At 52.6% G+C, this 17096-nt stretch overlaps 2 protein-coding genes across 2 annotated transcripts in view; one reads left to right on the top strand and one right to left on the bottom strand.

Annotated features, from left to right (window-relative positions):
* Nucleotides 1-6483, bottom strand: part of PDHX (pyruvate dehydrogenase complex component X) — a 152665-nt gene extending 146182 nt beyond the window's left edge. The window contains exon 1 of the mRNA XM_077287030.1: nucleotides 6163-6483. Coding sequence (XP_077143145.1) covers nucleotides 6163-6289 — 127 coding nt within the window. The 5' untranslated portion in view covers nucleotides 6290-6483. The remainder of the gene's footprint in view (nucleotides 1-6162) is intronic.
* A 34-nt stretch (nucleotides 6484-6517) lies between these two features.
* APIP (APAF1 interacting protein) lies at nucleotides 6518-16799 on the top strand. Its single transcript, XM_077287033.1, has 7 exons — nucleotides 6518-6762; nucleotides 11281-11381; nucleotides 11533-11581; nucleotides 13467-13584; nucleotides 13974-14109; nucleotides 14181-14348; nucleotides 15273-16799. Exons 1-7 carry the CDS (start codon nucleotides 6715-6717, stop codon nucleotides 15370-15372), a joined length of 720 nt encoding a protein of 239 aa, XP_077143148.1. The 5' UTR covers nucleotides 6518-6714; the 3' UTR covers nucleotides 15373-16799.
* The last annotated feature ends 297 nt before the right edge of the window (nucleotides 16800-17096 follow it).

The following is a 17096-nucleotide window of genomic DNA, read 5'->3' as shown; positions in this document are numbered from 1 at the left end:
CTGCCGCACCCTTTACCGGGGGAGAAGAACCTGCCGCACCCGTCAGCAGAGGAGAAGAACCTGCTGTACCTGTCACCAGGGGAGAAGAACCTGCCGCACCCGTCCCGGAGGAGAAGAACCTGCTGTACCCGTCACCGGGGGAGAAGAACCTGCCGTACCCGTCACCGGGGGAGAAGAACCTGCCGCACCCTTTACCGGGGGAGAAGAACCTGCCGCACCCGTCAGCAGAGGAGAAGAACCTGCTGTACCTGTCACCAGGGGAGAAGAACCTGCCGCACCCGTCCCGGAGGAGAAGAACCTGCCGTACCTATCACCGGGGGAGAAGAACCTGCCGCACCCGTCACCGGGGGAGAAGAACCTGCCGCACCCGTCACCGGAGGAGAAGAACCTGCTGTACCCGTCACCGGGGGAGAAGAACCTGTCACCGGGGGAGAAGAACCTGCCGCACCCTTTACCAGGGGAGAAGAACCTGCCGCACCCGTCAGCAGAGGAGAAGAACCTGCTGTACCTGTCACCAGGGGAGAAGAACCTGCCGCACCCGTCCTGGAGGAGAAGAACCTGCTGTACCTATCACCGGGGGAGAAGAACCTGCCGCACCCGTCACCGGAGGAGAAGAACCTGCTGTACCCGTCACCGGGGGAGAAGAACCTGTCAACGGGGGAGAAGAACCTGCCGCACCAGTTACCGGGGGAGAAGAGCCTGCCGTACCCGTCACCGGGGGAGAAGAGCCTGCCGTACCCGTCACCGGGGGAGAGGGACCTGCAGCACCTGTCACCGGGGGGAGAAGGACCTGCCGCACCCGTCACCGGGGGGAGAAGGACCTGCTGCAACTGTCACCGGGAGAGAAGAACCAGCACAATTTCATTCACACTATGCTTTTTCTATGTGAATAGTCCACTAGATAGCGATACAGACTTTTACTTTTAGCAAAGACTTGTGTGACCTGGTCTGATCCACAAAAACTGATCCTTTTGCCTGCCAGCTGTCACTTTTCTTGGTGCCATTTTGGCGTACATACATCGCTTTTTATGATCACATGAGCTTTGTGATCGTAAATCAGCGATTGCGAAAAATGGCTGTTTTCCCGCCTTTGAAGGCAATCAACTGGAATGGGAATCCCCATCTATACGTAATGTCTCTTTCCTTGAGGAGAGATAATAAGGGACGCAATTGCTCTCCTGAGCTGTAACGTACGTCTGGATAGGTCAGACAGTAATAAAATCTGTGTTCCACAATAGTTAATAGTGCCCCTCTGCCTGGCAGCCAGCATGATGGCCTCCTTAGTTTTATAGTAATGTACTCTGCAGATGACGTCCCTAGGTCTCGATTCTGATGACGGTTTGGGACCCAGGGATCTGTGAATACGGTCAAACTCAATTGCGCCGCCTTCCTCACCGTTTAGGAGGTCTAGGAATATTTTCCGCACAGTAGAGTCCAGGTCAGAGGGAATTATGGATTCAGGAAGGCCACGGATTCTGATGTTGTTACGTCTATTGCGATTTTCTAAGTCCTCCATCCCTGTCGCAAACTCTTCTAATCTCTGAGCACGGCTAGCTATAACCTCTGTGGGTTTGTAATTCTTGTAAAATAATTTCTTGGGACTTCTCTACCTCTTCCACCCGAGTTGTGAATTCTGATTTGTGCGTGAAGCTCTTTTTTGTAGGAGTTTTCAATAAGGCAGGCAAAGGCCTCCAGGTCTGTTTTGGTAGGGAGAGATCTAATGAATTTGCTAAGCTCATTTACAGACACATCCTCTGGAAGTTCGTTGTCATCCGCATCATCGGTCGTTCTATCAGGGGAGCCCTGGTGGGCTGGTGGATCATGTGTGTTAGAGCTATCACCTGGGGTCTTGGTGGAGGATTTGGATCTTGTGTTCCTATGTTGGCTATTTGAATTTAGAAAACGATCCATGTCGCCAGAGAGTGAATCAGAATCTGGAGGCAGTCCAGTGCCTTTTTTGGTTTTGCCCATATACACCTGTGGGTCTTTAACCCCTTCCCGACATCTGACGTTATAGTACGTCAGATGTCGGGTCCCCTGCTTGGATGTGCGCTCCGGCGGTGAGCGCACATCAAAGTCACGACATGTCAGCTGTTTTTTACAGCTGACATGTGCGCGCAATAGCGGCGGGTGAAATCGCGATCACCCGCCGCTATTAACTAGTTAAATGCCGCTGTCAAACGCAGACAGCGGCATTTAACTACCGCATCCGGCCATGCGGCCGGATATGAGCGCATCGCCGACCCCCGTCACATGATCGGGGGTCGGCGATGCTTGTACATTGTAACCATAGAGGTCCTGGAGACCTCTATGGTTACTGATCGCCGGTGGCTGAGAGCGCCACCCTGTGGTCGGCGCTCACAGCACACCGGCATTTCTGCTGTGTAGCAGCGATCTTATGATCGCTGCTGCATAGCAGAGCCGATCGCGTTGTGCCTGCTTCTAGCCTCCCATGGAGGCTATAGAAGCATGGCAAAAGTAAAAAAAAAAAAAGTAAAAAAAAATGTGAAAAAAATAAAAAAAATATAAAAGTTTAAATCACCCCCCTTTCGCCCCAATCAAAATAAATCAATAAAAAAAAACCCCAACCTACACATATTTGGTATCGCCGCGTTCAGAATCGCCCGATCTATCAATAAAAAAAAAGCATTAACCTGATCGCTAAACGGCGTAATGAGAAAAAAAATCGAAACGACAGATTTACGTTTTTTTGGTCGCCATGACATTGCATTAAAATGCAATAACGGGCGATCAAAAGAACGTATCTGCACCAAAATGCTATCATTAAAAATGCCAGCTCGGCACGCAAAAAATAAGTCCTCACCTGACCCCAGATCACGAAAAATGGAGACGCTACGAGTATCGGAAAATGGCGCAATTTTGTTTTGTTTTGTTTTTTGCAAAGTTTGGAATTTTTTTTCACCACTTAGGTGAAAAATAACCTAGTCATGTTAGGTGTCTATGAACTCGTACTGACCTGGAGAATCATAATGGCAGGTCAGTTTTAGCATTTAGTGAACCTAGCAAAATAGGCAAGCAAAAAAAGTGTGGGATTGCACTTTTTTGCAATTTCACTGCACTTGGAATTTTTTTCCCGTTTTCTAGTACACGACATGGTAAAACCAATGATGTCGTTCAAAAGTACAACTCGTCCCGCAAAAAAATAAGCCCTCACATGGCCAAATTGACGGAAAAATAAAAAAGTTATGGCTCTGGGAAGGAGGGGAGCGAAAAACGAAAACGGAAAAAGCTCCGGGGGTGAAGGGGTTAATAGAAAATAAGTGGTTGCGGGGGGGGGGGGGGGGGGGATCTGCAAGGCATGTGTGCCTACATCAGGCAGACGGGTTCCCCAACAGTGGGTGCCTCTCTCCTATATGAGTTTTGGATTCAGTGGGGAAAATGGTTTGGAGTTTTATGGACTGTGAGCAAGTCGGTATAAGCAGCCTTGTCTACAGTTAGGAGTCTGCTCCCTTATGAAGGCCCTGCGTTAGGCGAGGAAATCCGGGGGGTGGGAGGAAAGCCCGAGGAAGGCCATCCTAGTCCTGAGCAGGCACCACACGGGAGCTAGAGCCAGACACGTCTACTCTGCTCAGAGTCCAGGCCACGCCCTCGCAAATTGTCTTTTTAATTATTATTATTTTTATTTTTTGTGTAAGTCAAGTTTGTTAGGGGGTGAGTTGGGCCTCAGGCTTTGCCTCTCGGCAAGATGGCGGTATTTGGCACCAAAAGAGGGACCAGGGAGAAGGAGGACATGCAGGGGGCCTCTGAAGCCCTGCTGGTGCCGTATCCGGTCGCCCCTCCTCGGGTAAGTGAGGCTGTTTGCTGTTGCGGGCGGATAATCAGTGAGGGGCTGCAGGGGGAGATGAGCTTCACCACAGGCGGACGGAGCCGCGGGTCGCCTGCCCTGCAGCGCTCCAGGGCTAAGATGGCCGCCGCGTCCTCCTTGGGCTGCTTCCCTCCCACTCCTCTGACTCCCACACTCACCGAGTCTTCTTTGAAGTGCGCCGCGGTCCCGGGCGCACTCCCTCACGCCGGCGATCTCACCGCCGCTCCTCTGTCACCGGGGCAGCGCACCTCCTCCTCCGGACTTCACCCTACTAGCGGCGATGGCGGCTCACAGTGGTAGCGTTCCAGCTCCCGTCGGCACACCGATCCTGATGTGTGGAGTGCTGTGGGCTCCATAGTCCGGGGTCTACAGGACGCTAAAGCAGGTTTCGGTGCTCAAATCTGGAAGGGACCGAGGAGCTCGTCCGAAGCACGTCTGCTCATCTCCAGGTCCAGGCCACGCCCCCCACAAAATCCCTATCTATTCAGTACCATCATCTAAACTATTCTCTAATATACTTGAAATAAAAATTCCCTTTTCTTCCCTCAATAGTTTTTATATTTTCCCTACTTCCTTTTTCATGAAGCCACGTTTGAGAATCCCAGTGCATGCTGGGATACTTACTCAAACGAAGCGTCATCAGTGGGCAGAGGCTGCGGTCACTGCCATAGTCCCTGCCCCCTCCCTGAAACAAAGCTCATTTCAGGGGCTGGGTTAGTCCCTGGAAGATGTGCACAGTGACAGTGCGCTCTCTCGTTGACTCAAATCAGCAGTAATGAGCCGGCAAGAGAGTGCAATTGTGGGGAGCTGCACTGGTTTCTGCATGCTGGGTATTCTTACAATGCACACTGACAGTGCGCTGTTTGCTGATTAGTTACTACTGATTGGAGTCGATGAGAGAGCGCACTGTCACTATGCACTGAGAAGAACAGTGCACACTAACAGCAATCTACGGAGCAAAAATCGGAAGTGACAACTGATGCATGCTCAGTAGAGATTAGCACAGCCCCTGAAACAGAGGTAACTAATAACACTTTGGTTCAAGGAGTGGTCTGAGGGTGCGCAGGACCCCACGGCACACGCGGGGCACAGGACCCCAGAGAACAGATGGGGCACAGGACCCCAGAGAACAAATGGGGCGCAGGACCCCACAGCGCAAGCGGGGCACAGGACACCAGAGAACAGACGGGGCGCAGGACCCCACAGTGCACGCGGGGCACAGGACCCCAGAGAACAGATGGGGCACAGGACCCCACAGCGCATGCGGGGCACAGGACCCCAGAGAACAGATGGGGCACAGGACCCCACGGCGTTCGCGGGGCGCATCACCCCACAGCGCAGGCAGTGTGCAGGACCCCAGAGAACAGACGGGGCACAGACCTCCAGCACGCACATGGGGCATAGGATCCCACAGAGCAGACCATTGGAGCCACTCGGGCAGTAGGAGGACAGGTCTTCCCAAGACAAAGTCCTACAAAGATCCTAAGGAGAAGTTGCCACCTCTAGCATTTTTTTATTGACTGATACGAGCGACCAAGAAACCATAGCAGACGTGGGGCCACAAATGGAGGAAACAAAAACTCTCAGAAACAGAAGCTATTCTCTGTCCTACGACCGGTACAGGGGCAAGAACAAGCGAACATGTTACGGGACACTCCGGCCCCCCAGATGACCCACGTATTATCCACCTCTCGGATTATGCACGGTCATCACAGGAGAGGTCGGCTCTGGAGAAAGGGCCGAGCTTCTCTCCTGCAGACCTCGGAAACATTCACTTTCATAAAAAATGTACACCTAGATTCAGGAATTTAACGTTTAAAGTCCTTAATCCACAACCCACACTCTTGAGCGATATGCCGGCAATGAACAGCAAACCTTCCGGGATCTACTTGATCCCCTATGTGAAAACGCTCATCAGACAGGTCGGAACGCCATCACATCTCGTCTTCACGCCCTCTTTGGGGAGTTCACCGGCCGGACAAACGTTCTTCACGGTGACGGTACATGATATTCAAGACCTTGCTTTCGATAAACACTGAGTAATGTAACCTGAGACCAAGGAACGGCGACTGCTCCAGTCACTAAAGGAGGTGCAGCAGCAGCTCCGGCTGCAGAGTACAAGGAGGTATAAAGTCAGCCCAACCAATCAGAATCAAGCTTATACTTTACAGAAGCCCCTGGGAGAAAATAAGCAGCGATGCCATTGGCTATGATTATGTGCAGACGAGCAGCCATGACATAGAATGAGTTCCTTCCTCCAGCTGTGGAACTAGAAGTCCCAGCACGGCCCCTCACCCCTGACAGCTCACAACATTTCATGAACAGCGCCATCTTACCCCATTGTCTCTCAGTCGTGTGAAGGAGCCTGAAACCACCGGCAGCACCGCCCTGACCCGCGCTCCGGAGACCCGCGACAAATGACCTGACGATTCCTCGGCAGCCGAGTCTCAAGGAGGCCGCCATCTTCCGCAGGTCCCTGACAGGGGCTGCCCGCCGCGCGCCCGATGGAAGATCACCCAGCGGCGGCTGAAACCGCGGCTCTTATCCCCGGAATAAAAAACCTCCGAAGAGTTCGGTTAAAATTTGAGACAGTTTTAAAAACACAAATCCAAAGTTAAAACACTAGAGGAGAAATTTTTTTTTACACAACTCTGCATAAAATATGTCTCCGGATGACGCAATGGAAGTCTACGACCGGACGCCATTTTGTTGTAGACCAAGTACGATACGTACACAATAGATTCGGCGCCGGAGGCTACGGGGACAAATCTGGAGGAGGACAGCGGAGCCTCCAGTGTGAGGCCAGGTCCTCAACGGTCAGCAGCGAGTGACAGCACACAGCCCCGGGGATGTGACACCGAGAACGGGAGCCGCGCAATCCCGGAGCCATGTACTACTGCAACGGGGACGTGTGCAACCAGACCGACAACGCCAAGGTGCAGTATGGCGGCGGTGGCCGGCTCTGTCACACGGGGAATGTTCCTGCCCCGCTCCCTATGCTGCCCCACCGGCTATACGGGGCCGGGCTCGGAGAATCCCGGTGTGTCCTGTTGTGTCTTGGGAAGTGACGAGCAAATGTTTCCATTTCACTACGAATTTCCCCCCAAATTTTTGAAATTCTATTCTTAGGAAAATAAAATGTGACGGATGAATGGTGCAAAACCGCTATGTATCCAGTCAGGAAAGGGGAGAAGAAACCTCTGTCTGCTCCACTGTCCACACAGCTCCCGGGGCTGCGGCCTGGGATCTTTCCTTCCTCCCATTTTCTCTTCCCTTCTTCATATTTTTTCTTTTTGCCCCTCCGGCGTCGCGAGTCCCCCCTCCGGCGTCGCGAGTCCCCCCCTCCGGCGTCGCGAGTCCCCCCCTCCGGCGTCGCGAGTCCCCCCCTCCGGCGTCGCGAGTCCCCCCCCTCCGGCGTCGCGAGTCCCCCCCCTCCGGCGTCGCGAGTCCCCCCCCTCCGGCGTCGCGAGTCCCCCCCCTCCGGCGTCGCGAGTCCCCCCCCTCCGGCGTCGCGAGTCCCCCCCCTCCGGCGTCGCGAGTCCCCCCCCTCCGGCGTCGCGAGTCCCCCCCCTCCGGCGTCGCGAGTCCCCCCCCTCCGGCGTCGCGAGTCCCCCCCCTCCGGCGTCGCGAGTCCCCCCCCTCCGGCGTCGCGAGTCCCCCCCCTCCGGCGTCGCGAGTCCCCCCCCTCCGGCGTCGCGAGTCCCCCCCCTCCGGCGTCGCGAGTCCCCCCCCTCCGGCGTCGCGAGTCCCCCCCCTCCGGCGTCGCGAGTCCCCCCCCTCCGGCGTCGCGAGTCCCCCCCCTCCGGCGTCGCGAGTCCCCCCCCTCCGGCGTCGCGAGTCCCCCCCCTCCGGCGTCGCGAGTCCCCCCCCCTCCGGCGTCGCGAGTCCCCCCCCTCCGGCGTCGCGAGTCCCCCCCCTCCGGCGTCGCGAGTCCCCCCCCTCCGGCGTCGCGAGTCCCCCCCCTCCGGCGTCGCGAGTCCCCCCCCTCCGGCGTCGCGAGTCCCCCCCCTCCGGCGTCGCGAGTCCCCCCCCTCCGGCGTCGCGAGTCCCCCCCCTCCGGCGTCGCGAGTCCCCCCCCTCCGGCGTCGCGAGTCCCCCCCCTCCGGCGTCGCGAGTCCCCCCCCTCCGGCGTCGCGAGTCCCCCCCCTCCGGCGTCGCGAGTCCCCCCCCTCCGGCGTCGCGAGTCCCCCCCCTCCGGCGTCGCGAGTCCCCCCCCTCCGGCGTCGCGAGTCCCCCCCCTCCGGCGTCGCGAGTCCCCCCCCTCCGGCGTCGCGAGTCCCCCCCCTCCGGCGTCGCGAGTCCCCCCCCTCCGGCGTCGCGAGTCCCCCCCCTCCGGCGTCGCGAGTCCCCCCCCTCCGGCGTCGCGAGTCCCCCCCCTCCGGCGTCGCGAGTCCCCCCCCTCCGGCGTCGCGAGTCCCCCCCCTCCGGCGTCGCGAGTCCCCCCCCTCCGGCGTCGCGAGTCCCCCCCCTCCGGCGTCGCGAGTCCCCCCCCTCCGGCGTCGCGAGTCCCCCCCCTCCGGCGTCGCGAGTCCCCCCCCTCCGGCGTCGCGAGTCCCCCCCCTCCGGCGTCGCGAGTCCCCCCCCTCCGGCGTCGCGAGTCCCCCCCCTCCGGCGTCGCGAGTCCCCCCCCTCCGGCGTCGCGAGTCCCCCCCCTCCGGCGTCGCGTTCTTTTTTTGGGCACCCCCCTCCGGCGTCGCGTTCTTTTTTGGGCACCCCCCTCCGGCGTCGCGTTCTTTTTTGGGCACCCCCCTCCGGCCTCGCGTTCTTTTTTGGGCACCCCCCTCCGGCCTCGCGCTCCCTTTTGGGCACCCCCCTCCGGCCTCGCGCTCCCTTTTGGGCACCCCCCTCCGGCCTCGCGCTCCCTTTTGGGCACCCCCCTCCGGCCTCGCGCTCCCTTTTGGGCACCCCCCTCCGGCCTCGCGCTCCCTTTTGGGCACCCCCCCCTCCGTCCTCGCTCTCCCTTTGTTCCCCCTCCGGACTTCCCCCCTTCTTTCCTTGTCTATCTGAGGCCTGTGATGGATGTCTTGCGGTCACTTCGGGGTGCCTCGCTCATCTTCAACCTCCCTGTACTTGTATGTGACCTCATGAAGCCAATCGCAGGCCTCAGACAGACCTCACACTCGGCTGCTACGAGCGGGAGCCGAGGGTCAGCGCTCTGTTCTCCAATCCTCTCACTTTGGAGGGAGGAACGCAACACGGCTGTAGAGGAGACGGAGAAATTCATTTCTCAATCTCCTCTGCTGCCGGTGTCAGTAGGAATCGCACTGCACTCTGGTGACATCCGAGTGCAGTGCGATGTTTCACATATAAGTCTATGGGCATGTGCAATCCCAGCATGCTGCCACTGTTTTCGCGTTCCGATTCAGCACGAGAAACTAATCACAGCCGTGAGCGGCCCTATAGGTTAACTTTCGGCCGAGCGCAATCCCATTTTTATTATCCAATTGCACTCTGCTGATTACATCATAAGTGCGAGCGAGACCTATAGGAGAATTTGTTCATAATCACAATAATTATTATTAACGCTTTGCAGCGTTTAGAATCTGTCCCCCCATGTGCTCACCCACCTATCCACGCTCTCTTTCCCCGTGTGCTGACTTCTCCCATCTGTGCTCTCTTCTTTGACCTGTCTGCCCCATGTTCTATCCCCCCTGTCTCTCTCCTTCCTGTGTTCTCCCCTCAAAGACAATACTGACATTACAGCAGGACATCGCAGAGGATACTTTTTGTGAGGTAAAATATTGTTTAAAAACAGTCAGTGAAATATTTTACCTCACAAAATGAATCCACTGTGACCCACTGCTTTAATGTCAGTATTGTCTTTTGCTTCCTCCCCTGCCCAGGAGATGTGGTATGCTGCGTACACGGTCAGACACAGACAATTTTTAAAATGAACTTTTGTTATTGGGAAAACCCCTTTAAAGGGAACCTGTCACCCCCAAAATTGCGGGTGAGGTAAGCCCACCGGCATCAGGGGCTTATCTACAGCATTCTGTAATGCATTCTGTAATGCTGTAGATAAACCCCCGATGTATCCTGAAAGAGGAGAAAAAGAGGTTATACTCACCCAGGGGCGGTCCCGCTGCGGTCCGTCATGGCGCCTCCTATCTTCATCAGATGACGTCCTCTTCTTATCTTCACGTTGCAGCTCCGGCGCAGGCGTACTGATCTGTCCTGTTACGGGCAGAGCAAAGTACTGCAGTGCGCAGGCGCCGGGAAAGGTTAGAGAGGCCCAGCACCTGCACACTACAGTACTTTGCTCTGCCCTCAACAGGACAAAGTACGCCTGCGCCGGAGCCGCAGTGTGAAGATAAGAAGAGGACGTCATCCTATGAAGATGGGAGGCCCCGGACCGGACCAGCACCCGGACCGCCCCCAGGTGAGTATAATCTAAGCTCTTTTTCTCATCTTTCAGGATACATCGGGGGCTTATCTACAGCCTTACAGAATTCTGTAGATAAGCCCCTGATGCTGGTGGGCTTACCTCACCCCCGATTTTGGAGGTGACAGGTTCCCTTTAATGTGACCGGCTTCCTCTGCCTGTAGACACGTCTCGCATCTGCCGCCGGGATCAGCCTAATGATTCACTGCGCCTGCGCGGAATTCAGATTCGCCGCCATTTTTGTGCAGACAGATAGCGGCGGTCACATTAAAACTGCGCATGTGCTCCTCCTGTACAAAGATGGCGGCAGTCAGTGAATTATTCGGCTGATCCCGGCGGCGGCGTGTTCGCGACGGTGTTCCGCTGGTGGTACCGCACAAGAGGCTGCGTGCAGCGTATACAGTGTGTGTGGTGCGTACGGTGTATACAGTGTGCATATACAGTGTGTGTGGTGCGTACGGTGTATACAGTGTGCGTGTACAGTGTGTGTGGTGCGTACGGCATATACAGTGTGCGTGTACAGTGTGTGTGGTGCGTACGGTGTATACAGTGCTGCATATACAGTGTGTGTGTGGTGCGTACGGCGTATACAGTGTGTGTGTGGTGCCTATGGCGTATACAGTGTGCGTGGTGCGTACAGCGTATACAGTGTGTGTGGTGCGTACGGTGTATACAGTGCTGCATATACAGTGTGTGCGTGGTGCGTACGGTGTATACAGTGCTGCGTATACAGTGTGTGTGCGCTGCGTACAGCATATACAATGCTGCGTGTACAGTGTGCGTGTGTGGTGCGTACTTCGGCGTGTGCGGTGCCTACGGCGTATACAGTGTGTGGTGCGTATACAGTGTGTGTGCGCTGCGTACAGCATATACAATGCTGCGTGTACAGTGCGTGTGTGGTGCGTACGGCGGCGTGTACAGTGTGTGTGGTGCCTACGGCGTATACAGTGTGTGTGCTGCATGCAGAACAAGGGGATCAGCTGCTTTCTTCCTGCTGGAGGAAGTCTAATTTGCATGTACTTTTCCCAAGATGCTTTGCATTTTACAGCTTTATGTCTTTGTTTTCTTGCAGGAGAAAGGACACCCGAGAAACCTGATCCCGGAGCTGTGCAGACAGTTCTACAACCTGGGCTGGGTGACAGGGACCGGAGGCGGCATCAGCATAAAATACGAGTAAGTTGTGAACGTCTCCTCCCCGTATTACCAGCAAGTCACTCGCGACCGTACATTACTGACTGCCTAATTTCTTACCGTTCCGTGTACACCGCTCCTATGCAGAACTATGTTTTAATTTCTTTTTATCTTTTTTTTTTTTTTGAACTAGGGATGAAATATACATTGCACCTTCAGGAGTCCAAAAAGAAAGAATTCAGGTATGATAATTGCGGACACAGTAAAGTCGGTTCACAGTCTGTCCAGGAGGTGAGACTGTCCTCCAGAGAGCGAGTCAGTGGTCTCCTTGCTAGCAGAGGAGGGCCGCTGTCCTCTAGGTCATCCATAAAGACATTTCCCACTTGGGCCGTCTCCTAAGACATATGGTCGTCATATCGGGACCCCGGCCTCCACCGCACCGTACATGGTCTGCCATTCACAATCTAGGGAACGTTAAAACCACTGACTGCTTGTAGAGATGGGGTTGTCTCATTGCAACCTTAAATGATTACACGTTGGTTGCTTTCTGCTACCACCAGGGGGAGCTGTGTGTACACGGACTTATACAGCTGCAATTGAACACAATAATAACTGTCTTCAGTAGGCTCCCTCTAGTGGCGGCTTCTGGCCATCACATTTTGTATTCCCATCTTCATAAATTGGTAGTTTAGCATAGCGCTTGTCTATACGAACAATTTTCCATGAAGATGGAACAACTCTTTAAGGCTAAGACTAACCTAAAAGATCATTCGTAACTGAGATATTATGGTCGTAAATGTTTTACCAATTAAAATAAAAAATCTGTGAAAGTCCAATCTATCAAAATATAAAGTGAATTAACCCACAAGGTACACATTGGAAAAAAAAAAAAAAAAAAAATCAAAGGTCAGAATTGACGTTTTTCATTCACCGCACTTCACCCCAAAAATGCAATAAAAAGCTTGGAAAACGTTGCATGTTCACAAAAAATCCTTCGCGTGGCTCTATCCATAGAAAAATATAAACTATACAAAAGAGAAATCTAGAAGAAAAAAAAAAATTTCAGAAAATTTGCAAAATAAAGAAAACTATACGGGTTTATCGCACCGCACTGAGCTGGAGCATCGCAATGAAGCGCCATTTCTAGCACACAATAAATACCGTAACAACAATTTAAAAAAATGGCGTAATTGCAGGTTTTTCTCCTTTTAAACACCACTTGGAATTTTTACTATTTTTTTACTGGTCCTGGAAAAAGGAGGAAATCAGAATGCAAAAAACGTTAACTTTATGGTGATATTATTGTGGTGTTTTTACTTTTTAACCCTTACATCGGCGGCTGTTTGTGACTGTCCTCATTAGCATACGATGCCGGCAGCGCATCCAGCCGAGGACGGTGACAGCTATAGACGGTGACAGCGCTAATCCGTAGTGACGGCGTCAGCCGGGACGACGGCGCGGCCTCCAGCCATGAAATTTACACAGACTCTTATTAATGCGATCAGCGTCAGAATGGCGTCATCTCAGTGTGTACAGAGCGGATGATGAGGCCCCCTCGCTGCGGGGGACGTCCCGACACCGTACTTCTCCCGTACAGAACAACACACGGCCGCCTAATCGCTTTTTGAGTATTTTCCATTTTCAGCTGTTGTTTTCTGCTTTCACGGCAGCCGCCGGGGACGGCCAATCACCGCCACACGTCACTTACGCCATTTATTACCCGGTGTCTCTAAATCCACATTTCTAAAAAGAAAACTATAGAACCTAATTCTCCCATTTAATAAGCAATTAACGGAACGCTGGCTGCTCTGGCACTACCACTGTGGGTGGGGATGATGAGACTTTTAGTGCGGTGTCACCCAGAAGACGACCACCATGGCGTCTGCAGCCGTAGGATGACCATTACTTGTCCCCCATAAGCTTAGTTTGGCCCCCAGCGGATTTTAATGACGTCCAGTATCACATATATAATAGCGATGGTTTGCAGTCTCTTAAAGGGATGTTGTGTCATCACCCCCTACTAAATAGAAAGTGATGGAATATCTTACTTTACGATAAACGTACCCCTTTAATCCATTGGATCCTCCCCTGGTGACCAGTAGTAACGCTGTGTTCCCCTTCCCGCAGCCGGATGACCTGTTTATCTGCGATATCGATGAGCGAGACATCAGCTGCCCCCCACCGTACAAGAACCTGAAGAAAAGTCAGTGCACCCCCCTGTTTATGAACGCTTACACTATGAGAGGTAAGCAGCATTGATCAGCCGATACTTCACATAACGAGGCGGTGTGAGAAAGAGCTGCCATGTGTCAGCAGCACCCCACCAGACTGTCAGAATGCCCAACACTGACCATGTACCAGGAACACCCCATTGGTGCCATTCAGATGGGGCTTCTCGGACACCCATTCTCAGGAACGAGAAGGATCCCAGCAGTTGTACCGCCAGCAATTGAGTACTTGTCACCTCCAGTCTTGGTGTCACCCCTTTAATTTGGGGAACGGGGACTACTGTTATAGACTATTACAGCATTTCATGTGCGTGTACGTATACATAATGTGCGTGTGCAGAGAACATTATCGGAGCTTGTGCGCTCAGGCACCGCAGCAGATAATTGTGACCGCTCGTCCTTTCAGGTGCTGGAGCCGTGATCCACACTCACTCTAAAGCCGCCGTCCTCTCCACGCTGCTGTTTCCGGGGAAGGAATTTCGGATCACGCACCAAGAAATGATTAAAGGAATCAGGAAGTGCAGCAGTGGGGAATATTACCGGTAATGGCAGATGCTTCTGCTTGCTGTCCATAGGAATGCCCTGTATTTATAGCCGTTTTGTCACTTCCCAGATACGATGATGTGCTGGTGGTCCCCATCGTGGAGAACACCCCCGAAGAAAGAGACCTGAAAGATCGAATGGCGAGAGCCATGGAGGAGTATCCCGATTCCTGCGCGGTGCTGGTTCGTCGTCACGGGGTCTACGTCTGGGGAGACACTTGGGAGAAAGCCAAAACTATGTAGGTCTATAATACGACTGTCCCTAAGAAGCTTTATTAGGGCATTTTGAGGATGGCCATTTATCAGAATGACCATCTGTTAATGGGGGCACACTTTTAAACCAAAATGCCTGCATTCGGGGGCTTCAAGTGTATCGTTTGCCTTCTGTAGCCTTTGTGTTGCGCAGACTATTGCTGGCTGCAGAGTGAGTTAACTGAGAATCCTTAAGTGAGCTCGTTCTGACCAGAGAGTACCTCTTTTATCTGTCTTTTTTTTAGCTGCTCTTGCTAATATATGACCAAAGACAATAAATTTAAGAGCTTGGAAAAGCCAAACGGTGCTAAATGTGTAATGAAACCCAATTGCAAAAATAATTTATGGTCACAAATGCATGTATTTTAAGTAAAAAAAAAAAATCCTCAAATCCCTTTTAAGTGCCCATAGGAGCGTGCATATGTTTTCAACCGGCACAGCTTCCACCTCTAGCATCGGCTCCTGGGGAAATAAAAAGATTGTGCCCTGTAACTTCTGATGATGAGATATGATCATCATGTCCTGTGGGTGCGATGGCAGCAGAGAGTAGGACGCAGTTGAGTAGTTGTCACGACCTGTGTAGATGGAGAATCGCGTGTTCTCATGGTCCCAAATAACATCCGGCAGATATGGGACCTGTAAATTAAAATTACGAGCTGTCCGGGGACAGAGCGATGGTTAATACAGCTCAGTCTGCTGCCAATCATGATGATTTAATGATCCGCATGAACGATTCATTCAGTCAATATATGAGCGTTTTGCTCATCGGTGGCATGTTTACATGGGCCAGAATGCGCTAAGCACGCTCCCCCTCTGCACGGACACGTAATTGTCCTTTTTGATCACCATGCAGAATGCTTTTCCATGTGGTCGATGCGACTTTCACCTTCGCTTTCTGTCTTATGTCTCAGGTGCGAGTGCTACGATTACCTGTTTGACATTGCGGTGCAGATGAAGCAGCTCGGCCTGGACCCCGCTGCTCTTCCTGCAGAAGAAAATGGGATTGTGTAACCTCCAACCCCTCCACCCCTCCAAGAAGAGGGACGCTTCAGTCTCAGCACAAGAAACCAGAGAACTTTTCACAACCGCATCCCCCTGACGTTCCGTCCACCGCTCATTTCCCGCTGTGATTTTATTTGTAGTCCCTTATTGTCCAGGACTTGACCTTTTGCTTGTCTTAATCCATTTCTCAGCAAGAACCGTCAGTTTCGCCTCCTGTTGTGTCTGGAGATCCAGGCAGGGGACATTTTTAATAAACTTTGAAAAAGTTATGTCTGCTGGTGCTGGCTGTGCACAAAGGAAATGCCCCCAATGTTTTCGCAGTCCGTAGTGGTGTAAGGTCCAAGTGACATCTGTGGACGGCCGGGCAGGATCGTCCTGAACCACCGGGGAGTGTAAATGTTCAGGTATCGAACCACTGATTAAATTAACCCATTTAACGCCAAAGGATGTAAATATACGTCCACAGTGGGGTCCATATGTGTGGAGGATCTGCTGAGCTCCTATCGCTGCTGTTAACCATTTAGATGATGATGGGGATTTAAATGGAGCTGTCGCCGGTGGGCTACCAACCCTGCTATCTTGGTATATATATATTTGAAATTGCCCCCTTTTTTTTCCCCCCCTCATAAAATAAATTAAGAAAATGTAACATAATTGGTATCGCCAAGTCCATATTAGTCAGATCTATCAAAATATAAAATGAATTAACCCCGTACAGCTAAACACCGCAAATGTACGATAAAGTGAATGGTGTCATTCAAATGTACAAATGATCTGCAAAAAAGTCTTCACATGACAATATGGAGGGGAAAAAAGTTTATTGTAAATTTCTACATTGTCTATAAAGTTCCCTGGTGGACTCAGATAGTGAAATGTTTCATAGTAAGGCTCCCTGGTGGTCTAGGGAAGTTAAAGGCTTCATAGGGGCAGCACAGTGGCTCAGTGGTTAGCATTGTATGGTGGCTCAGTGGTTAGCATTGTTTTGCAGCACTGGGGTCCTGGGTACAAATCCCACCAAGGACGACACCTGCGAAGTTTGCATGTTCGCCTTGTGTTTGTGTGGGTTTCCTCCGGGTACTCCGGTTTCCTCCCATACTCCACGGACATAGTGATAGAAAATTTAGACTGTGAGCCCCAATGGGGACAGTGATGATAATATACAGGTGCTTCTCACAAAATTAGAATATCATCAAATAGTTAATTTATTTCAGTTCTTCAATACAAAAAGTGAAACTCATATAGAGTCATTACACAGTGAACTATTTCATGTGATTATTTCTGTTAATGTTGATGATTATGGCTTACAGCCAATGAAAACCCAAAAGTCATTATCTCAGTAAATTAGAATACTTCATAACACCAGCTTCAAAAATGATTTTAAAATCTGAAATGTTGGCCTACTGAAATGTATGTTCAGTAAATGCAGTCAATACTTGGTTGGGGCTCCTTTTGCATCAATTACTGCATTGATGTGGCGTGGCATGGAGGTGATCAGCCTGTGGCACTGCTGAGGGGTTATGGAAACCCAGGTTGCTCAGTGCTGAGATTTCATCTCTCGAGATCTCCATTTGCGCATGCTCTGCCCCCGGCAGCCATTTTCCAGGAGTCCACCGCATAGGAAACCATGGAACTGCAGAGGCTCTGGCCTTTCACAAAATGTCATCACAGCCTGCGCAGCACCAGAGACACCCGCAGTGGCGCACCGCACATTGGAACACCCCCTTATTCCAGCT

Source organism: Ranitomeya variabilis, chromosome 2 (genome assembly GCF_051348905.1).
Source record: "Ranitomeya variabilis isolate aRanVar5 chromosome 2, aRanVar5.hap1, whole genome shotgun sequence".
Lineage (NCBI taxonomy): Eukaryota > Metazoa > Chordata > Amphibia > Anura > Dendrobatidae > Ranitomeya > Ranitomeya variabilis.
The sequence above is the reverse complement of the archived record's forward strand: the minus strand, read 5'-3'. Positions and strand labels throughout refer to the sequence as shown.